Source organism: Aphelocoma coerulescens, chromosome 6, assembly GCF_041296385.1.
Source record: "Aphelocoma coerulescens isolate FSJ_1873_10779 chromosome 6, UR_Acoe_1.0, whole genome shotgun sequence".
Lineage (NCBI taxonomy): Eukaryota > Metazoa > Chordata > Aves > Passeriformes > Corvidae > Aphelocoma > Aphelocoma coerulescens.
In genome coordinates this window covers 21564986-21589839 of record NC_091020.1, presented here as the reverse complement: position 1 = coordinate 21589839, position 24854 = coordinate 21564986, and the positions used below count along the sequence as shown (strand labels likewise).

At 40.6% G+C, this 24854-nt stretch overlaps 1 protein-coding gene across 11 annotated transcripts in view; it reads left to right on the top strand.

Moving 5' to 3' along the window:
* Positions 1-24854, top strand: part of BLNK (B cell linker) — a 92188-nt gene that overhangs the window by 29165 nt on the left and 38169 nt on the right. For 2 of the 11 annotated variants that reach the window (XM_069019738.1, XM_069019737.1), the window contains exon 1: positions 18513-18704. The exons of 8 other annotated variants lie outside the window; for them this stretch is intronic. In XM_069019738.1, coding sequence (XP_068875839.1) covers positions 18658-18704 — 47 coding nt within the window. In that variant the 5' untranslated portion in view covers positions 18513-18657. Of the gene's footprint in view, positions 1-18511; positions 18705-24854 lie in introns of those variants that run through there. One more of the 11 variants, XM_069019736.1, reaches the window with a different exon arrangement.

The window sequence follows — 24854 nt, the reverse complement described above, 5'->3', positions numbered from 1 at the left end:
TGTTTTCTGAATTCCACTCTATTGGTAAGAAACTGGATGCACTTGAAGGCATTTTTACCCATTAAATTCCAATTCCTACTGACAGAAATTTGTTAAGAGCATAGGTAAATATTCTTCTGGGTTTAATTTAATAATTAACTAGATGAGTAAAAAAATATCAAAGGACTTTCTTGCAGAGAAATTTAGTCTAATGGGACATCATTTTGAGAGAAATTGTAGAGAGAATTAATATAAAGTCAACGAAGGAGATGTCTTCTGTTTCTGATATGCATGAATCTGATCTACTACAATATTGGGGCAAAGAGAAATACATTGAACTGAGGCCAAGAGTTGCATTTCTACTGATGTGAGCATTCAGGCTTTGAATTCTCAAATTGTATACTGGAATAACAAGTGTTTTGCCATATGAATTCTGTTGTCCAAAGCATTAAAATTCCTTAAATTCACGGTGTGGATGTCATATCCCTAGTACCAACTTCCACTCTAAAATCTGTTACTCTTACTTCATACTACTTGCTACTGCAAAAACTGCCTGAGGTTCTGCACTCAGTTTAACTGGAGACGATCTACATTGATCCACCTAAGACAGGCCTGTTCAAGCATGTTCATACAGCAGGTAATTCCCAATGGACCAAAACACTACGGACAGATAAACAGAAAGTGAGTAATTGCCAGACGAGACTGAAATCCTGTGTTTCTCCTGGCAGCAGCCAGGGTTTCAGGTCTCTGCCTTTATGAAAGTTTCTTCATGAGGGCTTCATTAGGCAGGAGTTAGGTTCTCTGACCACCATCAAAAGCTCTTTGCCTTTCCCATTCTAGTTCAACACTTGGTATTCTTGTTTTCCACAAGATTTGAGTCTACAAGGCTGTAAGTGCTCTGTGAAAACACAAGAGTTATTCCCCATTCTGCTGGGACATGTCATGGCAGGTGTACCAGGAGCAATCTGCAGCCATGCTTGAGTGTGCTTCCCTGCCCTCTGCACCAAACACCTCCACTAACTTAATGCAAGGCTCTTTTCCCTCTAGCCAGTACAGTGCTTGTTCTCTAAGGGGAAAAAAATACCCGGGCAAAAAAGACAAAATGGTTTATCTGGAAAGAGTTTATCATTGTAATTCTGTTTTGATACTCTTAAGTAAACTTTTTTTGCACTACACTTTTCATGAAGTCTCTTACTGTATTGGGTTTACTATATCAATGTTGGCTTTGACAGCCTAATGACAGCCCCATGTAAACTAGTTCCCACCTACACTTTAAGCCATAGGTCTACCTAGATTGCTTCTGAGCAACTACTGAATATTAAGGTGTGATCACCAAGTTGTGATCTCTACTAGTGTCTTGCCCTACCCCTGAAATGCAATAATGAAAGATTTTCTTCCCCACTTGCCAAAACAATGTCAGAAGAGAAGTGCTGCTTTCAAACACAGGACAGCAAACTACTGAGTCACTGGTCCAAACCCTCTCTGGAGCTGGCTGCTGGGGTTGTGCAACAAACTGCTCTCACAGGTTTATACGTTTTCAGCAATCCTGACATCATGTTGAAATCTGGAGCTTTGCTTAAAGCCCTTCCTCCTGCAGAAGCACCTATGTGCTTTTTTCACTCTGCACAGCAGACTCATTTGATAAACTCTCACCCTGAAAGCCTGAGATCACCCAAAACACTCACCTAGTTCACTCTCAAGAATGCCAGTACAACTGCACTTTCCAAATGCTCCCCATGAGAGCAGTTTCAGACATCCCACTGGCTACAGTCATGGGCTTGTTTTGTCAGTGCTAACATTTATGCTGCAGAGAACACTACATAGAACATCATGCTACATTCAGGAGCACTTTATAAGAGAGTGCAGGTACCATAATCAACCTCATCCCACAGATATATGAGAATAGTGGAACTTAAGGCCTTTCCAAACATGCTGTCTTGCTGTGCAAATAAGAGTGGTATTTACAACTGTATTCAGCAAAACCTGGCATATAGGCTATAACTCAATTATAAACATCCAAAATTTGGAAGCACATCTCAAGAAAGAAATGTAATTACAGCTCCATCACCTCAGTGTAGGTAGTCCAAGACCTACAGTATCAGATGTTTATGCAGAAGTTTTTTCATAATGCTTTCAGCTTACCCAAGTTTCATTTTCCCAGGGACCATGAAATTAAAAGGCTGCCTTTATAGCTAATGTGATTAGAAATTCATCCCAGATCAAACTCAGAAAAAATTTTGCTCTCAGCTTGGGAGCTCTGGGGACTACTTTGCAAAACCAGGACTGAAATCTTTCATCCCAAAATCAGGACTTTCTATCACGTGCAAATTCAGAAGCCTGTTCTGGCTGTGACAGATGGCCAGGTAAACGAGAAATCCTCACCTGCAAATCAGGTCTGAGGTGTCAAGTCTTGAGTTTACCATTTGTATATAGCAACATGCAGTTATGGAAGATCCTGGGTGATAAGTGAGCTGTGTTGCAGAACACATAATTACAAGTTCTGTTTAATTATGGTGTGGGCAGCGTTTGGTCTCCTTTGCTTGAAATAAACATCTATCAATTTTCACTTCTGTGAAAAATGTTACTACTTTATTCCACCAGGAATTTATAGTATATGCAGAAAAATTTGCTATTCTTAAATCAAGTAAGTATTCTGTAATTGAGTGATTTCTAGATTAGTTTCTAACATCTTTTTTATTTGATTTGATCATAATTTTTAAGAACTCCAAACTGAAATTTTCCATCCTTGCCTTCCAAGAACAGGCAACATCTTTTCCTGAATCATATGAACAAATTCTCTGTTGTACGAGCTGTTACATACCAGGAAAGTACCTTTGTAATGCTGAGGTGTTCCACTGGAGATGGCTGCACTTGCATAGTTCAAACTGCAAGAACTAGAAATGTCACACATTAACACCTTTTTTGTTCTCCCCTCTCCACTCACACTTTTTCTTTTATTTCTTTATTAGGAAGGTAAACAACCTAATGTGGAAAATTCACTTTTCAGCTTTCACACAGACATCAACACTTAAATACATTTAACCAAAGACAAATCCTAACAAAAATACTAATAAAATTAATGAGATTTCTATTACAACTAGTCTTTTTCCTTAAAAAAATGGTAAAGACAATGAGCTTTTGCTGTCTCTTTAAGCAAGATCCAGCAGTACAGAAATCTTGTCTTGTGCAGACAATCTCCATTTGGACTTTCCCCACTCCAGAGAAAGCTTTGACCTGAAAAACTAAGGCAGTAGATGACTTCTATTTCAATACTTAGTAAGCAGGGAAGATTTTCCTCTATCCTTGGGATATACCATAATGGGTTTTTTTTACCCTGTATCCTTGAAATACCAGTGCTGATTCAGGCTGAATGTTTTATGTCTAAATAAGTAGATTTGGTTCCTTGCTTTCCCTAGGTTCTGTTGTAGCTTAAATGCCACTGAAAAATCTTCACTTATTCCCAAAACTGCAAAAGGCCAGGACTGGAAATTCGGAAGATACCTCTTTATACAGTGAGACCTCCCAATAAAAAATGTTGCCTAAAAGAGGCCAGAACACATTTCCAGAACGTAACTCTAGTGTTACAGAAAAATACTATAGGATACTTCCTTGGCAGCTATAAACATTCCAAAGGGGGAAAAAAAAAACTCTCTGAAGCTTACTTCAAATCCCATTTTTATGCATTATCTAGTCATTTTTAACACAGAAAGGCTGTGAGAAAAATCTACCCAGGCACCAAATATTTACAGAGGCAGCCATTGCCTGAAGATTAGAATGAACTCCGGATATTCTCCTGTTCACAGGAGGATCTAGGAAATTTTTGTTAAGCAAAGCAACACCATTCTGCCTTCTTTTACAGCAGTAGAAAATGTTACACTTCTGCAGCAGAAAGGGGGCAACAGACACTCGCATTGCAGCAGTGCCTCTTCCATCCTGTCATGAGCAATGGAGACCTTTGCAATGACACCAGTTACTCAAGGAGGAGGAGAGGCCCCTTCACAACTAAGAAGCATAAAGGTGTAGCTAAAAACTACATTTGGCAGAGCTCATAGAGAGAAAATAGGTATCTGTATACAAGAATCATTGGAATTCACTGGAGAATGTAATTCAGTCTTTGAAAAAGAAATAATAGCAAAACAGTTCTCTCAAAAGTTGAAAATATATAAAAAGGCACAGAATATACAAGTTTGTATTCTCTGATCAAGTCCTGATAAGCAGATATTTGCTGGGGTCTTCCTACTTTTCAAATAGCAGAGGAGGCAGTTCAGATGTTACTGTGCTACAGTACTGCAGGTGTGGTTAAAGTGGGAACTAACTTGGCAATGTTTAATTCCTGTGGTTCTGTGTACTATATTCCTGCCCCTGGGCTGAGCAGAAAGAATATATGATAAAAGGTTTTCTTTATGCACATACCACTGTTAGACTGAATTAGCACTATTGTAATTATGAGGAATGCCTCAGAGTTAAGATATATTGTCAGTGTTGGAGAGATTTTTTTTCCATTTTCATGAAAACTGCATCAGGAAGCTCCAATGAGATAAATTAATTTTGTCCTTTCTTATTGAAAATAATCACGTTCTCAAACAGATGAAAAACCAGTTGATATTATCTGGAGGTCACCAAAGAACTGATAAAGAATGAAAGATGTCAGAGAAAATCCCAAATTATCTTCCCAACACCCTTGATGGCATGATGGAAACCAGTTTCCAGCTGTCTGAATATCTTCTTGGCAAATTTTGTCCTTCCTATCCCAGTTAGGAAAGCACATAGGCACAGATGTTGCAGCTTTAGCTGGATTATGTACATATATATACACATATATATAACATATAAATCAGTACAAGCCTAGAAGTGTCTCCAGAGTCCCCTCCTCTTCAGCCCCATGATTTTCCATTATATGTTAACATTAACGTTCATTTGTGTTCAGGACAATTTCCAAATTAGAAAATTATAGAATTAGTCAACCTTGCCCAATCACTTTTCATGCTAGCCTGCCATGCTCAGCCATCTATGGAATGTCATTAGAGGGGGCAGGGGTAACATTTATAAGTGTTCCTTTAATATTGAAACTATGCTCATTTTTAGGGACCTTCAGCAAGGTACATCAGAGATACTTTTTGATAACAGTGAGACAGACTAGGGATCTACTAGTTCCCTTTGAAGAGCAAGGGTGGATCAGCCTCTGAGAACAAAGCACGTGCTGGTCCAGCTGGAGGGGCTGTAACAGTCAGCTTCATCTCACTAAGTTTTAGTGAAAGTAGAAATGTTTCTCTTCGTTCGTACTCTAGACCAGCCTAAATAGCAATGGAATATCAGTATGCAGCAACTCCATTTGGGTACCAAAAATCAAAGAAATGGGTCACCTTTTAGGACACACATCCAAATGGCCTGCTTACGTTTCCACACAAAGCCAGAAGCAAGGACCAGAAATGGAACCTGTTGCCCAAATCACAAACCACTTCTTCACCAACATCATATTTCTGGACAGGATCCCTTTCTTCCACTCTGTCAGTTGATGTGCTTTCCTGCTGCCTATTACATGGCTGTACTCAGACCACAGAGAAGAGGTTGTTGTAGTTTCAATTCACTGGTCTTTCTTCCCTTTTAGACAATCACATTTGTTAGTCAGAAAGTGCTGCACCTGGGACTTAAAACCAGAAGAAAATAACTTCTGGCTCATTCAAGCAATGAAGTGTGAAGGGCTATTAATTTATAATCTCTTTTTAGCAGAATTCCACATGTGCTCCAGCTCAGCTACACACTGGGCAGAAAACAGAACAGATGTCTGGGCTCATTTTGCTCCAAGTGCCCAAAGTGGAGTCCTCTCAGTTTATGAAAGAAATACAATATTTATTTTACAGTGTGTGATCAATATATATTTATGCTCTCTGCAGGAGGGACATTTCATTCTTCTTGCTTTAGTCTAGCCTCTGTGAAAATGAGTGAAAACATAACCTCTTTTTGCTTTTGTATAAGCATGTGGAGCTTCATTCATTACTTCATATGTTTGTGCTGTGATGGCAGGTGGTCTATGCACTATTTCTAAGGTAACGAAGGAAAGTATTAAACCAAATCATGTGAACTTTATTCAGTTCAAAAATGACAAAAGAATAGGCTGAGATGACACTAAACAATGAAAAGTGCAGTACTTAAAAATGGGGTCACCAAGACAAGTAAAGTAAAAAAGTTACAAGATGAGCTGCAAGGAGAAGTTAAGGGACCGTAGCAGGAGGGTCTGATGCAGCTGCAAGCCAGACAGTTGGGGCTGCAGCAACCAGACACTTGAAACAGCTTCAGAGGAGGCTGCTCAGTGCAGCTGGCCTGGAAAAGATGAAGTGCACTTGCTAGGAACACCACAGCAGCCCGTTGTGCAACAGAATTCAAGACCTGAAACCCAACTGTCTGAAACCCATAGAATTAACAACCTGGCTAAAAATACATATTTCAAAGATTTGCCCCCCAAAATGCAGAAATTGTGTTCAGCATGCAAATAAATACCTTTTTACTAGCACCTTCCTTATAAAGGCCCTTTCCAATAGCAACCAGTGGGAGGAATGTAGGATTATCTTAGTAACGCCACAGACACTGACTTGGCAGCACTTGTGCACAACTACTTGCAGATGTATTGACACTCATCAACACATGACTCAGGGCATCAGAGAGCCTCTCTGGATAGATCATCTGTAACCACCTAAATACAGACAGTATTATAATGTACCTATTTATGAAATTATAAGTCACAAGCATCTTCATCCTGGCCTTCTCATTTTCAGTGCTTCAGCGCACCTGTATGCTTGCACTGGGTACAGTATAGGAACTGAGGAGTTATCATCAAGCACAGGAGCTGCTCAGCTGCCAGAAGCAGGAACACTGCTCTAATGGGTGCTGCATATGACCAGAAATGTCTTGTCTCAAGGTGTAGCTCTGCTACAGCTTGTTCCAGAGACTGCTCAGTTGTCACCAGCTCCAGCACCATGCTCCCCCCACACACAGTATAAACACACTTTGACTTTACAGTCTTAATGTTTGTCTGTAATTCTTAGAAATAAAATTCAGATATGCTCTGAATTCTTGAAGAGGGGAACTGTCTTCAGGCCAGACTATGGCCAGTCTTTTGCCACACTAACAGCAGCTTTCCTGCAGGATGCTACAGTTTAGGACTACTCAGACCACATCTTGCAGGTTATTTTATCAACCTCCTGGGGGACAGAGGGATTAAAGAACATTCTCCATAGTAGGGTGTGGATGCAAATACGCAGCTAGCAAGAATTTCTCTTGCTTTTTTCCAGTCCCGTGAGATATTTTTCTCTCTCACGGAAGATATTAGTAGAGTTCTATAAACTATGAACACCTGCGACCTTGCAAAGCTTTGTTTATAGTACAGTAGAAAAATATTTTGACAATGGATGTTTTAGGATTTTAGCCAGTCACCCCAAAGGGTGGCTGATCCTTTGACCAATTAGACTATGAAGAAAAAAGTCTATAAAAGAGTTTGTAAAATAATTAAATAAAGGAATCTTGCTGCACAATTCCTGCCTGTTGGATCTCTCTTCTCCTCCCTACGACTGCGGAACACCGTGATAGTAGGGAGGCAGGTCAGTCTCCCTGTCCAAATCTGTTTTGGTCTGGACTGGGACTGCTGCTAAAAATGATAATGCAACAGTATTACCTAATCTGTCTTTAAAAATACTTTATTTTATTCTTCCACAAGCCATGCCTGATTTTTTAAACCCAGACAATCTCCTGTTTCTAATAGCCAAGAATTCTGGGAGGAAAAAAAAAGGAGATTTTATGTATTTTACAGTTCTTATACTAGGTTTCCTGTTTTCCATTCTCCTCTACCTACTGCCATCATATATTTTAGGTACTCTCCAATGATATCCTTGACAGAGCATTAGGTCTCAGTTTCTTCTTCACAATTCTGGCACTGAGTTTGACAGACACCTGCTACCACAGCTCTGTCGTTTCTCCTATTTAGTTCCTCACTGCTCAGTTTCATGGCTTTTTATTATTTTACCAAGCTCTCAGAATATAGACTATAATCTAAAAATATGTTACCATTTCAGAGAACATACCTTACCACACATTTCATAAGTGTAATCAATCCTTTCCTAAATCACTGATCTGGCTGATATAATTAATTACCTTTATCAGTGTATTAGTTCCTCCTTTCATTCCTCTGACTCAGGGAATAATATTCTGAAGAAATACACAAGAATATAAGACATATCCACACTGATTCTTTAATTAATAGATATTACAGTTCAAGAATACAGAAGTAAAAGAATTCTTTGTATTGCTTGGAATGTCAACACAAACTACCAGCTATACTACTTTTATATTACTGGTACAAATATTGTTCACATATAGCCCATGAATAGATAGATTTAAATACACCCTGAAAAGGAGTTCCAAAGTCAATTATTTCTCAGCATTATTTATTATTTTTAAAGAAATAGAAGTATGATTCACATGTATAGTCTTACAGGTATTCTCTGCTAGGTTATCCCTTTCCAGGGATTTATTCAAAATTACAGATAAACCAACAAATTTCAACAATTTCAGCTTTTAACCAAAAGCAGTACTAAACATGTATCATATACCTCCAGTGTGTTGGTATTTTATTGGGTTCTCCCTTAAAAGCAAAAACAGGCAGCTAAGTAAACACTGCAAAACAACAGATGCAGCTAATTTCTGATCACAGACCTTACAGACGAGGTCTTTCCAGCAACACTTTTCTACCACCATCAAGGTGAATATAGTATCAGATTCTCTGTTAACCACAATGAATAATGGGAATAAATTCTTCAGGATTAAAGATGTAAATGCTCCCAAACCAGCCTAAGATAAAACCAACATATCTGTATACATCTATACCTCTCATGCACCTTGCAGAGTCCACAGGATGGAACACCAGTTTCTGGGAAAGCACCACTTTCTGGACAGATTTGAAGTGTTCTTCATTCACAACCAATGCCCCAAAAACATTTTGAAATACAGCCCTACAGCATAGCTCCAGCAGACACCCGGGCTCAAGTTTAAAACTCATTCTAAACTGAGCTCAAAATGTCGTTCCTCTATTACGGCATTTCTATCAACTCTGACATTGTTGTGGATCGGCTTTCTTAAAGCAAAGCAATTCTGGGTCAGCTCAAAAGGTCTGTGTCAGGTGACATTTGTGACAGCAGCCTGCACCTGATGCTTAAGGAAGAAAAGAACGAGCGAATGGGTACGGGCGGGTGCCTCCAAACACATGTGAACAGTGCGTCACTTACTGGGCTGGGGTAACACCCCATGGAGCACCTGAAACAAACGAAATTACACTGCACACTTCGACTCAGGTACTATCAGTTCCACCAGGAATGAGAATAATAATAGAAATCTATAATTTCTTTCGAAGCTCATGATACTCTGAGTAGTTTTTTTCATGAAAAGAGCAATTCTCCTGTGAACAGAATGATCAAAGTTAACCGACCTCAAGGAAAGGTTAAGCTTGAAAGAAATCACAGCACTTAAGGAAAAGATATCTTCAAAACCAATAACTTCTCCCTGGAAGAAGTCCCTGGACTCTACTGTATCAGTATTATCTTCCTAACTAATATGAACATTTTGTAGCAAAAGTTACACAAATAATATACACCTTGTGAACAGTTTCAAATTACAAATACTACATAAGCAAACTAGTCTTCACTCAGCAATCTGTTTATAACATAATCCTGACTCAACATCATTAGGACAAAACAAACAGGACTGTTTCAAATGTATGACATAACCCCAGGCAGTTAGCTACAATACAGAGAAAGGTGTTATAAATCTAAATCCATGCTGCAGATGTTGGTAAAATTCACTAATGACGAGAAATTAAATACCTTATACAGTTATCATCTATGCATATTATTTCTAAACTAAGAGTCAGAAACTTTCTTCAATCACAAAATATTTTAGATTGTAATTTCCTCAATGCAGTGACCTTCTTGTTCTCTATTAGAACAATATATAAAGAAAAGGGAAGATGGTTTACAAATAATACAGTGCAGTATAATGGATATTCAAATTTACATATATGTGTTTCTTTACATGTAGAATTCTATCATATTTTCTTTCTTCTTTCACTTCTGATTGGGTTCCCTTTGTATTTCAAATCTGAAGTTATTCCAAAATCCAGTATTTGATGTAAATATAGAATTTTTTCTCCCAATATACTCTGAAAGTGGAAAGATGCAGGCTCATATGACCACAAATTTCTGACGAAACTCTTTTAAATTATGTACTATAGCAATAAATGTTTCACATTAGGATCTATAAAAATAACAACCCTCTCTGATATAGTGTAGGACTCCAATTCACCTGCTACAGTTTTGTGGTCTTAATGCAATTAAAGTTACCAACTGTGTAAACATATCCTTAGCAGCAATCCACAAAATTTGCAGCCTTGGACAACAGAAAAATTTCATGGCTGTAGTTACAAGTTTGAGCAATTTTTCTCCACAGAATAGAGTATTCCATTAAAGTGTTTATCTCTGGCCATAAAACGTTCTCTTGTTATTATTTCAAATAGTAGTTTGATACTTTTAATTAATAAGATAATAATTTCTTTATTTAGAAAGTCCCCCATCTCCCTGATCATTTTACTGTCTTTTTTATTTTTTTTTTTTTTTGAAGGTGATATTTCAAATACACTGCATTTTTGTGTGAAAAAGACTTCTGAAACTTTTTATGTTCGTTGACATCTCTGCTCCCAGAACACAGTGTCAGGCAACTCCAGTTATCCAGGAAACAGAAGAGAGCAGTCTTAAGCAGATGGAAACACGTGGAAATAGAAATGACTACCGACAAAATTATTTTTTCTTTTCTTAAGCAGGAATAGGAGAATGCTCAGACAGCATAATTATGGTCAGTGAAGTAGTGCAGATTACCAAACTCTGCCAGAGAATACACCCATCAACCCTTTCCCTTGGCTGTATGTATTACAGGCCAGTGCAGGAAATAAGTGGTTTAAAAATTATTAGTTTTCCAGCATTTTCCAGATATTGAAGGCATCATAGTATGTGTAACAGCATTATACAAAAATAACCTTATTTCAAGACATTCCTTTCACTTTGAAATTTTAAAAATTTGTGCAGCCTTTTGTTTGTGTGAGCGATTTTGTCAGCAGGGACACAAACATATTTAGACCATTCACCATCTATGCCTGGATGCTGACTGATGCTCGTAGGCACCTGCTGAAAGGAAGGACACAAACCACTGCTTCTCCCTGATCCTTCCCTGTCCTAAGTCTCATTCTCAATGCCAGGGCCCAATATCCCAAGCTGCTCCCACGAAGGCCTCCTGGGTACCCCTCAGGGCAAATCCACACCCCAAACAGGAAGATGGATGAGAAAGCAAACTCGTTCCATTTAATCCTACTGCAACAAGGGGTGAGGAGGAAGGAGAGCAGGGTATACAAGCTCTGCAGAAAAGTCAGAAACAAGCGTGGCTTGCCAGCCTGTGCCCCTACACCCTCCCTTGTGTGGTTAGGCTCAGAGTGGGATTAAGCAGGCCAGTTAGGGGTATCTCCATTGCAGTCACTCTTGACTGCTGGAAGGGGATCAGGTTTGCAGCACAAGCAGAGCTGCTCCCAAGAGTCAGTGTGGCTGTCTGTTGGCTCCAACACAGGTCACTGCTGCTTAGACAATCAGATCTCAAACACTTTGAGTTTGACAGTAAATAATTAGTGTGTCTGTAGGAGCAAATTTTGTGTTTCTGTATGCACATGGAACAGATGACAGTAAAACTGAAAAGCAGAAGTGCAGCTTTTTGCACAGTCCCCAGAGAAATAAAACACATATTCTCAGCAGGTGCTAAAATGTGTTTGCTCAGAAAACTCTTCATGAGAAAATCCTACTAAATTTACTGTTTTCACATCTTTGCCTACAGTACACACCTACATGTATGACCTGCTTCCTCCAGTGAGCCTAATGACAAACCCAAATCCCATTCAATAAAATTTATAGCTGCATTTTCAAATGCATCTCCTATTACTAGTACTTTAAGACCAACTTTGAGTATGCCATTTGGTATCCAAAATGATAAATGATTACAGTTTTAAGATTTCTAGGGCAGTTGATAGGAGTCTTCCAAAATCAACACTGTGGTATTGAGCCATTTGACTCACAGCAAGAAGACTAAAACTTCTGAAAATCAGTATCATTTAAAAACACTTGGGACAGAAATATACCCTCCTCTCATCTGCTAAGACACAACTAAAGGCCACATGTAACTTTCCCTGTACAAGGAGTGTTTTCTAGTTTAAAATGGCACATATGCATCCTGGAAAAGGAAAAAAGCCATTGAAATAGATTAGTTGGGAAAAAACAGAGATGTATTATTTTAAACATAAAGCAGAACTGCTTCACCTGTTTGTAGCAATGAGTAAGTAGCAAATACAGAGAATATAATGAGAAATCATGTTCCATAAACTCATGCTTTCCAAATACCAGCTATGGGACAGTGAACAGTAAGTTAAGTAGGCAGTGTGTCAACCAAAATAGAAATTGAGGGGGCAAAACACTACATCTAAATTGACATCATTTCAAACAATGGAGTTTGAGTGCATTTTTGGCCTGGCATAAAGTACCACAAATTTGCATTCGGATCCATATAATCAAGCACAAAACCCTCAAAGGCAGCATGTGACAGTCTACTGCTAACTCTCTGTTTCCCCTCCGCTCTTTGTCACCACAGCCCATTGCTGGCACATCTTTCTATGGATATTCTGAAAGCAGAAGAAATCAAATACATACAGAATACCATCAAAGAGCAGATTCTGTTAGGAAAAAATTGAGCCTGCAAGATGACTACAGATTCCAGTTCAGATTCAGACAGTTTATATTTGGACTGTTTTCTGATGTAGATGGTAGCAGTCTGGGCTATTTTCACTCCACAGCCTTGAAAAAGAGAACTGTGGCAATCATTTCCTAACTTTCATGTGAACACAGACTGATCAAGCCAAATTCCTGTTAATGACCAGTTATATTTACATTCACATTACAGTGCTTCTATGGCTGGGGATCTCCCTTTAGTGCTAATCCAGTAGTACAAAATCAGAGCTCAAGCAGTAGATATGTCTTTTAAACAGAGTCCTTCATATTTGAATACATACTCTCTTCAAAGCAATTATCAACCTGAGATTAAAGACAGCCTGTAGATATAGGCAGGGAAAAGTACCTCTGAGCTAAGTGAAAAACTATAACCTCAAGACAGTAAAATCAGACAGATATTTTGAAGTGAATCAGCAATCATTTTATGTATTGCTCAGGAGAACTTCTAGTGCTGCTCTATTGCCAGGATTTCCTAAAGGAAAAGCCAAGCAAAAGTTCACAAAGCTGTCTTTTAAAGAGCAAATTGTGCAACATCCTGTGATTCTCCACATTCCCCAAAAGTAGGGAAGTCAAAATCTAAGAACACACCTGTCAAGAGAAAGTTGTACATGAAATTCTCTTGATTAATTCTTTCCTATAAAGAACAGTTGCATCCTTCACTCCTGAGTACTTCTAAGAAAAAAATTTGGCCCAATCACCTCTAACAATGTTGGAGAGAAAACTTTGTTAATTGAGAAGGGGTTAAGAAATGGGTTTCTGAACATGACTGAGAGAAAAAGTAAGACTTATACCGTCACGTAATGAATAAAAATGAAACCTGATAATCAAACTGGTTGCTTAGTTCAAATCAAACCTGATTAGAAATCTTGGCAGTTTTACATACATTGAAGGCACTAGACTGTATCTATGAGCATTAATGTAATTTGTAAAAAATAGCTTCCTCTTGAATAGCCATGCATAGATTGAGGTCCTTTGATGCAGCACTGTCTCCTCAAAGCATCAAAAATCAACATTAAAGAGATTTACTGCAAATCATCATTTTAAACCAATCTATTTGGAGTTCTTTTTATTCAGCTTATCATTGCTAAACGTTTATGCTCTATGATAGAGTCTAAAACTGTCTGCTTTTTATTTCAGCTGTGTGAAACCCTAGAGGTTCAGAAATGGCAACTGAGAGCCAAGGCTGTACCTGTACACTGGCTCAGACTTTTCACACTCTTTCCTGCAGCTTGGTTGCCCATCTCTCCTGTGTGCCACAGCTCCTACCTGGGACACGTTCCTAGGGTTTCTTGCCATGCAGAGGAGGCTGCTTGCCATGGGTAGATGCTGCTGCACCACTGAGCCTCAGCCCACCTGCAGTCAGGATGTGGCTTCAGGCACCAACCCAGATCAGGAACTCAAACAGGCCCCTGGGTTCCCTAGACTAAACACACTCATAACCTGTAAACTGCATTAAGACAATGGCAAAAATGGTCTCCATAAAAAAGTGTTAGCATCAAAACTTATGAATCTTAAAGGAAGATATACACAGCTGATATATTATGTTTAAATTCAGTAGCTTCACCAGGAACCCCTGACAAACCCAAAATCATCATACAAACCATGTACTAGAAGGTGTTAAACTAGAAAGCATTAATTTCAGTGGAAATAAAAAAAGGTAGTCATCAAAGGAGTCAGAGATAAACCTTTGGGCAAGAAAATACACCAGTCTTGTCAGTGATAGCAGCCGAACTCTGGATTTTGCCTAATGATTTCTCTACAATTGGCTCTGTATGAAGATGCTTGTTCTGATCTAGGGACATTGCTTACCAAGAACTAAAATGCTTTAGACAAGTCATCTGATTTTTTGTTTCTGTGCTACAGGAGTTTTTTATCTACTCAGAAATTCAAAGTCAAATCAAAAATTATCCTAACAATAGGATACAGAGAACTGGAGCCTTGAAACAGGAAATACCTGGCAATTAACAGCAAATTTTGACCAAAGGAAGGCAGGATGCTCACAGTCTTTGTGACAGAGTTTGTTTCAGCAAGTCTGGTTTTGGCCATGCCTCAATGGCCTCACAGCTCTGAAACAGAAACCAGAAAATGCCACCAGAATGAGGCAGCATGTGGAAGGAAAGAGCTGGTGGGAAATAAAAAGCAGAAAATAGCAGAGGGGATAAAAAACAGGTTTTGTTTCTGAACACACAAGATAAAGAAGTTGCTTTTAAAAATCCTTCTATTTATGAGCATAAATTGAGAATTATGCAGTCATATTGGGAGAGGATGAGAGAGACCAACACAGACTGAGCCACAACACTTGCAGTGAAGAGAAAATTATGTTGCAACAGACAAAGGCATTTAGAAAATCTATCCAAGCATTTAGAAGGCCTTTCTCAAAATCACAGTGGCATTTTGAGCATCAAAAATTTAAAATAGAATGCATATATATTCTGTAAGCCATCCAGCCAAGGGAATTTACTGGCAAATCCTGCATTACTTGTTTTAGGTAACAGTGCCAGGAATTAATCCCCTATCTTTTGCAGCCATATACAGGAAAATAAAGTTAGCGCTTATCTACATAATCACAAAAGTGACAGAGTCTGTGTGGATGTGGGTTCTTAAAACATTAGATAATAAAATACAATTTAGGTAAAAGACTTCAGTGATGTTGCTCCAGAGAACCAGTATTGTGGGAACACCTCTGCAAAATGCCTCATCCAAGACTTCAAGATACATTCTTCTGGGACAGCATTATGCCCCACACCCCAGGGCCCTATCGCTCAGCTGGGCAGTGCAGGTTGGCCCAGGCTTCAAGGCCATGTCTCAGTAGGCAGCAGCACAATCCCCACTCGCTCCAGATGTGCTCCAGGGAGCAGGGAGGTGACACCGGCATCCCTGGAAACAAATCCTCATCTATCTAAAACAGCCCTTGTGGCTGGGGAGGAGAGTTTCATGTTAACCACCACTATGGTCAAGATGCCACCCACATGGTGAAACAAATCCCAGTTCCTCTTTTGCCTTATCCAAATGAGCTTATTATGTCAAAGAGGGAGAGTTGCTGGGGTTACAACCACAAAAATAGCATGACATTATGTTTGCTGCATGGCTCAAACCTACCACCACCTCCAGGCTCTCCCAGGGCTCCCAAAGAGGAAGGAAGGTCAGTCAGGCCCTGCCCCCACCTCCAGCCTGGACCCCCAGAGACACTGTTTTGGGGTGATGAGTAAGGCTGAAGGGATGGAGAAACTCCTGCTCCTTGCCCTGTCCCTGGTGCAGGTCTGCAGGGCCACATAGCTAGCTGGACACTGTGACATGTCCCTCCCTGTCCATATGGGCTGTACAAGTCCACCTGACCACAGACAGGATCAGTCCCAACATGGGCCAGGAGTTCAAATTCTGAAAACACCTCTGGGCAAAAAGGAGAGGCCTAGGGCTGTTTGGAGGGGCTTGGCCATGCCCTTCTTTTTTAAGGTTCTTCTCTAGTGGTTTTCTTATGTTGTTGCACCCAAACCAGCCTTCTCAGCACTGGGGCAGATGACCAGATTGACTTGGAGGCAGAACAGAAAGAGCTAACCAGGTGCCACAAAATCTTGTGAACAAGCCTTGTTTAATGAAGATTTTCTTAGGAGTAACTTCTTGGCAGCTGTACCAATCTAAGCAGTCACACGCCCTATTCCGCCGACCCTGTGCTGCACCCTCACAAACATATGTACACCAAATCAAATCAAAGAACTGACGCAGTTAAAACCCCCTAATTTTTTGACTTTCTGCTAGATTGTTTGCAGTGGACTCCTTCCCCAGTCCATGTCACTGCACAGCCACAGAAACACAGGGGCCGGCAGATGACCGGGATGAGAAATCCTGTGTGAGTCAAACTGTCACCAAGCCCTGAGTGCACGGGACTCAGGGACTGCCCTGAGCATGACACATCAGCAGCCGCCCCTTCCTGGGACCAGGGAGGTCACAGCACTGCAAGGACAGGCGAGACAGCCTCTGCACGGGGCACTGCAGAGCTTTAAACCTGTAGCTTTGGTTGAGTCAGGAAGAAACAAGGCGAAACCAGCACAATATTGCAGATGACAGGCTGCCACCAAAGATCCCAAAGGAAAACAGCCCAGGCTTTCTGTGACAGCCAGGCAAGAGGCAGTTGTTGTGTAAGGGAAACCACTGCAGGAGCCTACTGAGCAAATCTCTTATTCTGGTATGTGTTCAGATAAGTGGGAAGATTATATAAGCAAAAGGGAAAGTGACACAGCAATTTATTCATACCCACTTCTTCACATTGTCAGAGTGTGAATTTTAACTAATTCAAAATTAATTTAATTTCCAAAATAACTTTCAGGGAGTAAAATTGCAAAGTTGACTGGTCCACAACCAGATACAATGCAATGTGGAATTCCAGGTGTGTATTACATGACATTCAACATTATATTATTCCTTAAAGCCCACAAACTTTATAAGATACCCCAAAAAAAGCAATTTGTACACTATCGGCCCAGCCTAGAAAAATACTGTATTAAAATATCAAGTGATTTCTATGCTGAAAGCTCAGAGACCAAAAGCACCTGCCTGCCAAGATCAGAATGATACTATCAAAGACAAAAATCTCATGGCAGGCTATTTCCCAAGAGCCACCTGCACTAACCAGGAAAGTCTGTTTTGCTCCTTCAGTTTCACAAGATAAAACTTCAGTCAGTACAATCTGGGGAGGAGAATTCCATGCATAAACCTAGCCAAGTGGCAATGAGAATCTCACCAAGAAATAGCTTTGTGTGTCCTCAAAACATATTGTACTTATCAAAGCATATTAAAATGATGCAGCTGTACAATTTTTAAAAAAATAACTACTAGGTTTCTTCCCTAGAACAGCCTTAGATTATAAACTAAGCTGCAGAGAGGCCAAAGATACAGTAGGGGAGCAACAAGCACCATCCTCCAAAGGTGCAGAATTCAAATGAATCAGCCCTTCAGATAAAGGCTTGATGGGAACAACTGCCCACGTTGCCCCTCAGAAGCAACTGGCTGCCTCCAAAGTTCGTCTTTAAAGAGGAAAATATGGTTGAGCTCAAGACTAGCAAAAAACCCCAGGCTTAGCGATATCAGAGCCATAAAACACAGCTGCCATGCTGCATCTTGGGTGGGAACAGCCTTGCTGTGTCTCTGGAAGGATCAGGGTTTTCTCCTGCCTTAGTTTAAGAATTAGGGTAAGAAACTTTTTTTTCTTTACAGTTACATTCAAAAGAATGGGGATAGGATAATGGTTTTCTCTTGCTTTTGCTGGGGAACCTCGGGAAAGGAAAAGTTCCCACACAGCATATTCCCACTTGGCACAAATTCACCAGAAGTGTAGAGGAGCGGGAAGGGGAACCAGGCGCCTTCACCTCTCCCCGCAGCCGGCAAAGTCACCTGAGCTGGGCAGGTGACAGCGAGTGGGTCACCGGCCCCGGCACGGCCTGCTGAGCTCGTCCGCATCCGCCCGCTGCGCAGCCGGGCCGCCCGCGCCGCTCCTCAGCTGCCCCGGCCAGCGCGGCCCGGCGGCGCTCCGGCAGCTCCAGGCGGATCGGTGGATCGGCGGATCGGCGAGCCCTCGGCCCCATTCCCAAAGGCTCCTCCTCGGCTCCCGGCTCCGCAGCCACCTGTGCGCGCCGCGGGCGGGGCGGGGCCGCGCCGAGCCCCGGGTCCCTCCTCCGCCGGTGCCTGCGGGCGGGACGGGGAGAGGCTCCGGTAGCGCGGCACGGCCGGGACCCGGCGGAGGGAGAGCCCGGCCCGGGGAAGCGGCGGCGCCGGCAGGTGCCGGGCCGAGGGCAGCGCGTCCTGCGGGGCAGCGCTCACGGGCATGGACAAACTCAACAAGCTGACGGTGCCGGCCGGGGAGAAGTTCAGGTAGGGGCTGGTCCGCTCCCGGTCTCCTCCGGGAACGGAGCCGCGCGGGGGCTGCTGCGGGAGCGCAGCGGGGGCACGAGCCCCTTCCCGCAGCGGAGTGCGGGGGGATTGGGAGGCGCCGAGGCACGAGGAAGTTGGCAGAAGTTTTAGAGTAAAACGGAGTTATTAGCGGTGGCCAGGGCGCTGCAGGGAAGTGCGGGAAGTAAACACGGGTCTGGAGTGGATAACAGGACACTGATTTCAAAGCAAAATGTGTGTCGGCTTCATGTGCAGCGCAAAGAGGAGTGTTTTCAAAGTGTCTCTTTCAAAGCTGTAAGGAAATAGCGTGTGACTCATTATGATGTATGCGTCTTATGCAAATTAGAAAAACTTAATTAATTGCTTAATGCTTTAATGTCCTATGAAGATGGCTTTCGCAGTTAAGTTCTGTAATATTTCCTAATCTTCGAAAGAACTGGTGGAATAGAGGGAACTGGAAAACGAGAAATGTTCCTAAGTGAAGGAGAACAATGTTAAATACACGGCTTGAGAGGAAAAAAGCAGAAGCTGGCCGTTACTGAAGTATTTTTAGTGTGTCTCTATTGGTGTGCTGGTACAGTTGGCATCTCAAGACTCTTTCATTATGACTTTTTGTATTTCTGAATAGTTAAAAGAAGTTCTGTTTCAGTTTAAAGTAACATGGAATTTTTTTCTTCCCCTGAAAAATAAGAATGAAATACTGAAAAATATTTTTTCCTAAAATAATTCATACTTAGGCACTCAATACTAATTTATAGACCTTTCTCAAGTCTCTCTCTCTCCCCAGAAACCTTCATGCCAACTGGAATAATCCCTTGTAAAGCTCATTTCGATGGAATGCAGTTTCTTGATATCTACTCTTTCCATACTGTTGAAATACTGTTGCGGGGGGTGTGTACTTGCAGAGCTGCAATGACACTTAGGCTCCTCAGCAAGGCAGACCTAATAAAAGCCTAGCAGGCTTTCTAAGCATCCTAAGCCCAGGGGCAAGAACTCAATGGCCCAGGCTCAATGGACGGGGGAAGAACACAGAAAATTTCCTCATTGTCTGCAATTTACCACCTTAAGTAGTCTAAACTGGTTTAAATGGTGCCAGAGCTCAGTGTTGGTCTAAACTAGCTATCTTTAAATAACAAGTTCAGAAACAAGATGGAAAGCTTGATTCCATGCATTACTGGTACATAAAAAATAAAGTACACACTCTCTGCTGTCATAAAATTGTAGCTGGGATTAATCTGCACTTTTGCAAACAAAGCAGGATTACTTTAAAGTATCCAAAGTGGGTCTATATGTGAGGGTTATAACAATCCACAACTTTTTGGTGAACTGATTCAAAAGCCCTAAACCTGAAAGGCAGCGCCACACCTCTGCTGCATCTTCGCATAGATGACATTCTCCATCTAGTCTGAGGTTTTAATACTGTTGTAAAATAGAGAAGAGAAAGAAGTTAGCTCTGCTTTCCTGTATTAACCTGAAGTATTACAAGTTACTTTTTCTCTCCTGCTCATGGCCAATTCAGCCTAGTTGTGCAGGGAATGTCTGAAAAAACATTGCTCAAGCCTGTGAGCATTCTCACCATGCTCAGTGGACTCACATGCTTCAATTTGAGCATGTCAAAATACTCCTTAGAAACCTGGATATTTGATGACAAAATCTTACTATGGTATCAGAATCTTAAAACCTTAAGGCAGAACTTTCCATGAGTAGATATTCACAGGATAAATCCAAGAGAGATGTGCAAATACAGGAAGAGATCAGCATAACGTGGTGGTATGTTATTTTCCTCCTCCTTTGAAACAGCTGGGTACCCCCTCGTGCTCTATGACCAGTTGATTTCCACATCTGTCTGCATGGAACACACATAGGTGGTTCAGAGTTTACTGAATCTTACATGATCTAAGTGGTTATGTCAAAAACATACTTTTCTTCATATGCTAAGATGCAATGCCAAGAAATGTTCCTGCCAAACATAGTTTCAATTGAAGCGATTGTAGTTTGCATTTTTAAAGACAGCTTCCTTAAAAATTCTGCTTTGTAGCAGCAAAAGTTTAAAAAGCACTACTGTTGAATCACTGTCTGAGAGTGGATCTTTTAATTTTTTTAAGTGTAGACCTGAAAAACTAGATATTATGTGGTTTCGCTAAGCTGAGCTATTCTCCATGGGTATAGCTGAGCATACCAGACCTAGGTTTTTGTTGCATTAGCAAATCTTATGTCGGACCTGAATTCTTGCCGTGATCCATTTGTTAAGTCTATTGCAACAATAAGAGCTATAAGTGTTCTTATATGCCTGTCTACCTAACATGTTGTGGTATGTACATTGTTTGCAGTTAAGCCACTCAACTAACTTCAGTAATAGTTGGACAGGAATGCTGGAATTTCATGGAATTCCAGTATTAATTTTTATATATTGTTTCTTATAAGGCATGCACAGTATAATACAAATATTGCCTCAGAGTACATTGTGTGTTCTAACTTCTTCCTTATAGTCAAGAAAAATTAATTGAAAGCCTTGGTTATTTATTGTGAGAGAAACTAATCTGTGGTGCATACAAATAATCTGGTACTTTGAATTGTTTCCCAAAGTGTGGAGTGAATGCATGAGCAATAACCATGCTGCCATGGCAAGCTCTAGTGTGCCTGGATTTCAGACTGAACTTCAGGGGAAAAAAATTGTGCTGCAAACATACAGAAATAGATGCACTCATGATCAGGGGCAGTAGACAGCATGGGTAATGGGAAGTTGTCAGCTCAAAGAAAAATCTGCACTAACCTTGCAGACTCTTTTGTGGTTTATCTTCCCTAGACTATAAGCCTATGATTCCTGGTATTTAGATAATTTCTAGCTACTATATGTGACTGTGTCACAACATCTCTTAAGACCTGCTGCATGTTTTTATTATGACCACAAACGTTAATGATGACCCTCTGCCTGTAGCTGGCTTCAGCTGCTCAGCACAAAGTCCTTTCCAAAGGCATCATCACCACTGCAGTGATGGGTAAACCATGGCACAAACCAAAGTGTGCCACATGCTTTCACTTGCCTAAGGTCACGCAGCCAGCAAATTCCAGATTGCAAACAGCCTTTTCCAAGAGAATAGTTTCATGTTAATTTCAGATAACTTCATTAATTTCCAGCAGTCTGTCTCTGCCCCCAACAAAAACAAAGGCTTAAAATCATTATCTCCAAGCATAATGCCCATTTAAAAGGAAGTGGAAATAAACTGGCAATTTACTTTTCTCGGGTTGAATAAGTGTGTCTGGGTTTTTTTGCAGGATTTTGTGTTAGTAGCCCTTGTTACAAAGAGGGGTTTAAGTCCTAATTCTATGAAAATCAAGACAGGTTTCCTTGAGGCCTGAATGTCTGTTAGTTGTCTGTCAAACTTGGAGGTGTTTATGGTCTTCACTAATTTTCTACTGATAGCTTGGCTGTAACTTCTAGGCCTTTTTTTAACAGAGGATCTTCTGACACTGTTTCTTTTTGAAAATGTATAGTAGAAAATTAATTCATTTGGGAGTGAAATGATATTTAGCTGTAAACTGACACCTCCTATGTATAGGATGCTTTACCATAGGGAGCATTTACTTTTGGAGAAAATGATTGGGAAATATCTGAATATTAGTTTTGCACTGTAAGAAAATATTTTATTATAGTAGTTCTGCTAATTCCTCTTAGTGGTAGCAAATAGCAAATGGACTTAAAAACTTAATCTGGTTTTTCAAGGCAAATTTTAACTTTGTTTTCTGCCTCAATGAACTTGAACAAGACATAAGAACAAAAGTAAACTCAAGCAAGAAATAAACTGGAGTTTCAAAGTAACCTAGAAAACACTCCCCATGACAGAATTGCACATCAAAGCCCACATCCAACTTCAACATCTCAACCTCTTATTAGACATAGAGTCCAGAGGAAAGGCTATGCAAATGATAGAATCATTCAGTGGTTTGGGTTGAAAGGGACCATCCTGATCCCATCCGTCTGCCATGGGCAGGGAAACCTTCCACTAGATCAGGTTGTTCAAAACCCCATCCAACCTGGCCTTGAATGCTCCTAGGGGTAGGACAGCCACAAGTTCTCAAGCCAGCCTGTTCCAGTACCTCACCACTTTCACAGTAAAGAATTTCTTCTTAATATCCAAACTACTCTGTTTGATGCCATTCCCTCTTGTCCTGTTACTGCATACCCCTTGTAATCAGTTCCTCTCCAGTTTTCTTGTAGACAGATGCTATCTTGTTTCAGATACTAAAAGGCTGCAATAAGGTCACCCCAGAGCTTTGCCTTTTCCAAGCTGAACAATCCCAATTCTCTCAGCCTCACTTCTGCTCTTCAACTGCTCTGGTGTTCTCCTCATTCTAGCAAAAGTCTAATCTGCCCTAAGGACGTAACAGCTGTGAAGGTCTTCTGGAACACCACCCATTGCCACCCACAGCCACCTCCTGTCTCAGCTTCCAGTGTCTCCTGACAACTTTCCACTGTGCAGTATCACTCTGTGGTGACAGCAGCTTTTGTGGCACACCCGTGTTTTAGCCCACCAAAATGTAGGCTGAACATAAGGTCACATGAAATCACAGTTCAGTGATTTGCAGTCTTCAAAGTTGAATTTTACAGGCATGGGGAAAGGAGGTCACACCAGCTACATTTGCTGTGCTGATGAGCACAAACAAAAGATTTTTCTGTAGGATTGTTAGGTCCTGTTTGCCGTACAAAGCACACGATTTTGATGAAAGGATAAGGTTTTATAATCTCTGTTTTCCTCTAGTTTTCTGTCAGCTTAAACAGTTCATGAATCCCTCCCATCTCTGGACTTTGGAATGGAATGAGATAGGAAATGCAAACTTCCCCAAATACCACTGCAAAAATCCATTGTTTCACTCAGTGTTAACTTCTCCAGCCAAATCCTCTTGCTTCTCCCTCTGACCTTCCTTCAGCACAGCATAGCCTCTGTCCCATCTGTATTTGTCCTTCTTTATTCCCTTCTCCCTGCACAACCATTTCATTCTACCAATCCCTTTAAAGCTTCTTTTCTTCTTTCCAGCTGCGTCATCCTGCCTGGATTGACCTCCAAGCTAAAAAACCAACCAACCAACCAAACCAAACCTGAAACAAGCTAATTTTTACAGAACAAAAAAAAACCCAAAAAAACAAAAGCCCACTCACAAGCTGAAGGGAGGAAAAAAAAAACCCCAAACTAAATCACCACATAGGATTTATTCTCACACAGAATTTCCTACTTATAATGCTGTTTGTAGAAAAGTATGTTTAAGTGTGACTGTGATCTACATGTGTTTTAAACAAGAATATGGCAATTTGGACAAAATGATGCAGTATAATATTGAAACTATCAAGAGATGCCCTGCTTTAATCTCTGCAGGTAGACAGCAGTGTAAAGTGTGATCTGTTCACAAGATCAGCTATGCTTATATAGTACCTATAGCTTCATTCTACTTGTGCTAGCAAAATTGTTCAGTCATTGGCATAGCATATTCTACCACTGTTTCATATGCACACTCTTCCAAATAAAATAAGGTCTTGTAGTGACATTGCAGCTCTGCCAAAATAGCTGTCCAGAGTAGGAGCATTTGTCAACCATAGCAAACACAAATGACACTGTCCTTGGCCTGTGACTGTCAGTTATTCAGCAGAAGGGAGTAATTTAGATTTGATCTAATGACTTGGGGGTTTTGGGGTTCTTTTTTAGTAAAATAATAAATTATCAATAGCCAAGCAAATAACCCAATAAATTAATTTTCATAGCCATGGGAAAAAAAAAAAACAACATTCTGGCAACCTTGGCAAAACATTTTTTACCACTAGTTTATAAATGTACCCCATACAGCTGTGTAGAGTGCTAGATATTAAATCATAATATGATTATATGAAGTACCCAGTGATATGTTGATTCCAGAACAAAACAGTTTTGTATTTTACAGAATCATTCAAAACCCATGTACTGCACAGGACATTAAAACGTGATAGATCCTTTGCATTTGGAAGGCACATATGACAATCATAAATTGTTGCACTGGAAAACTGTATTAGTTTATATGCTCAGCAGACAGGAGAATTGAAAAATTGATGGGAAGCAATGGCTGAAAGGGACAATATTTTCCCATTTGGCTCTAGGGCATCAT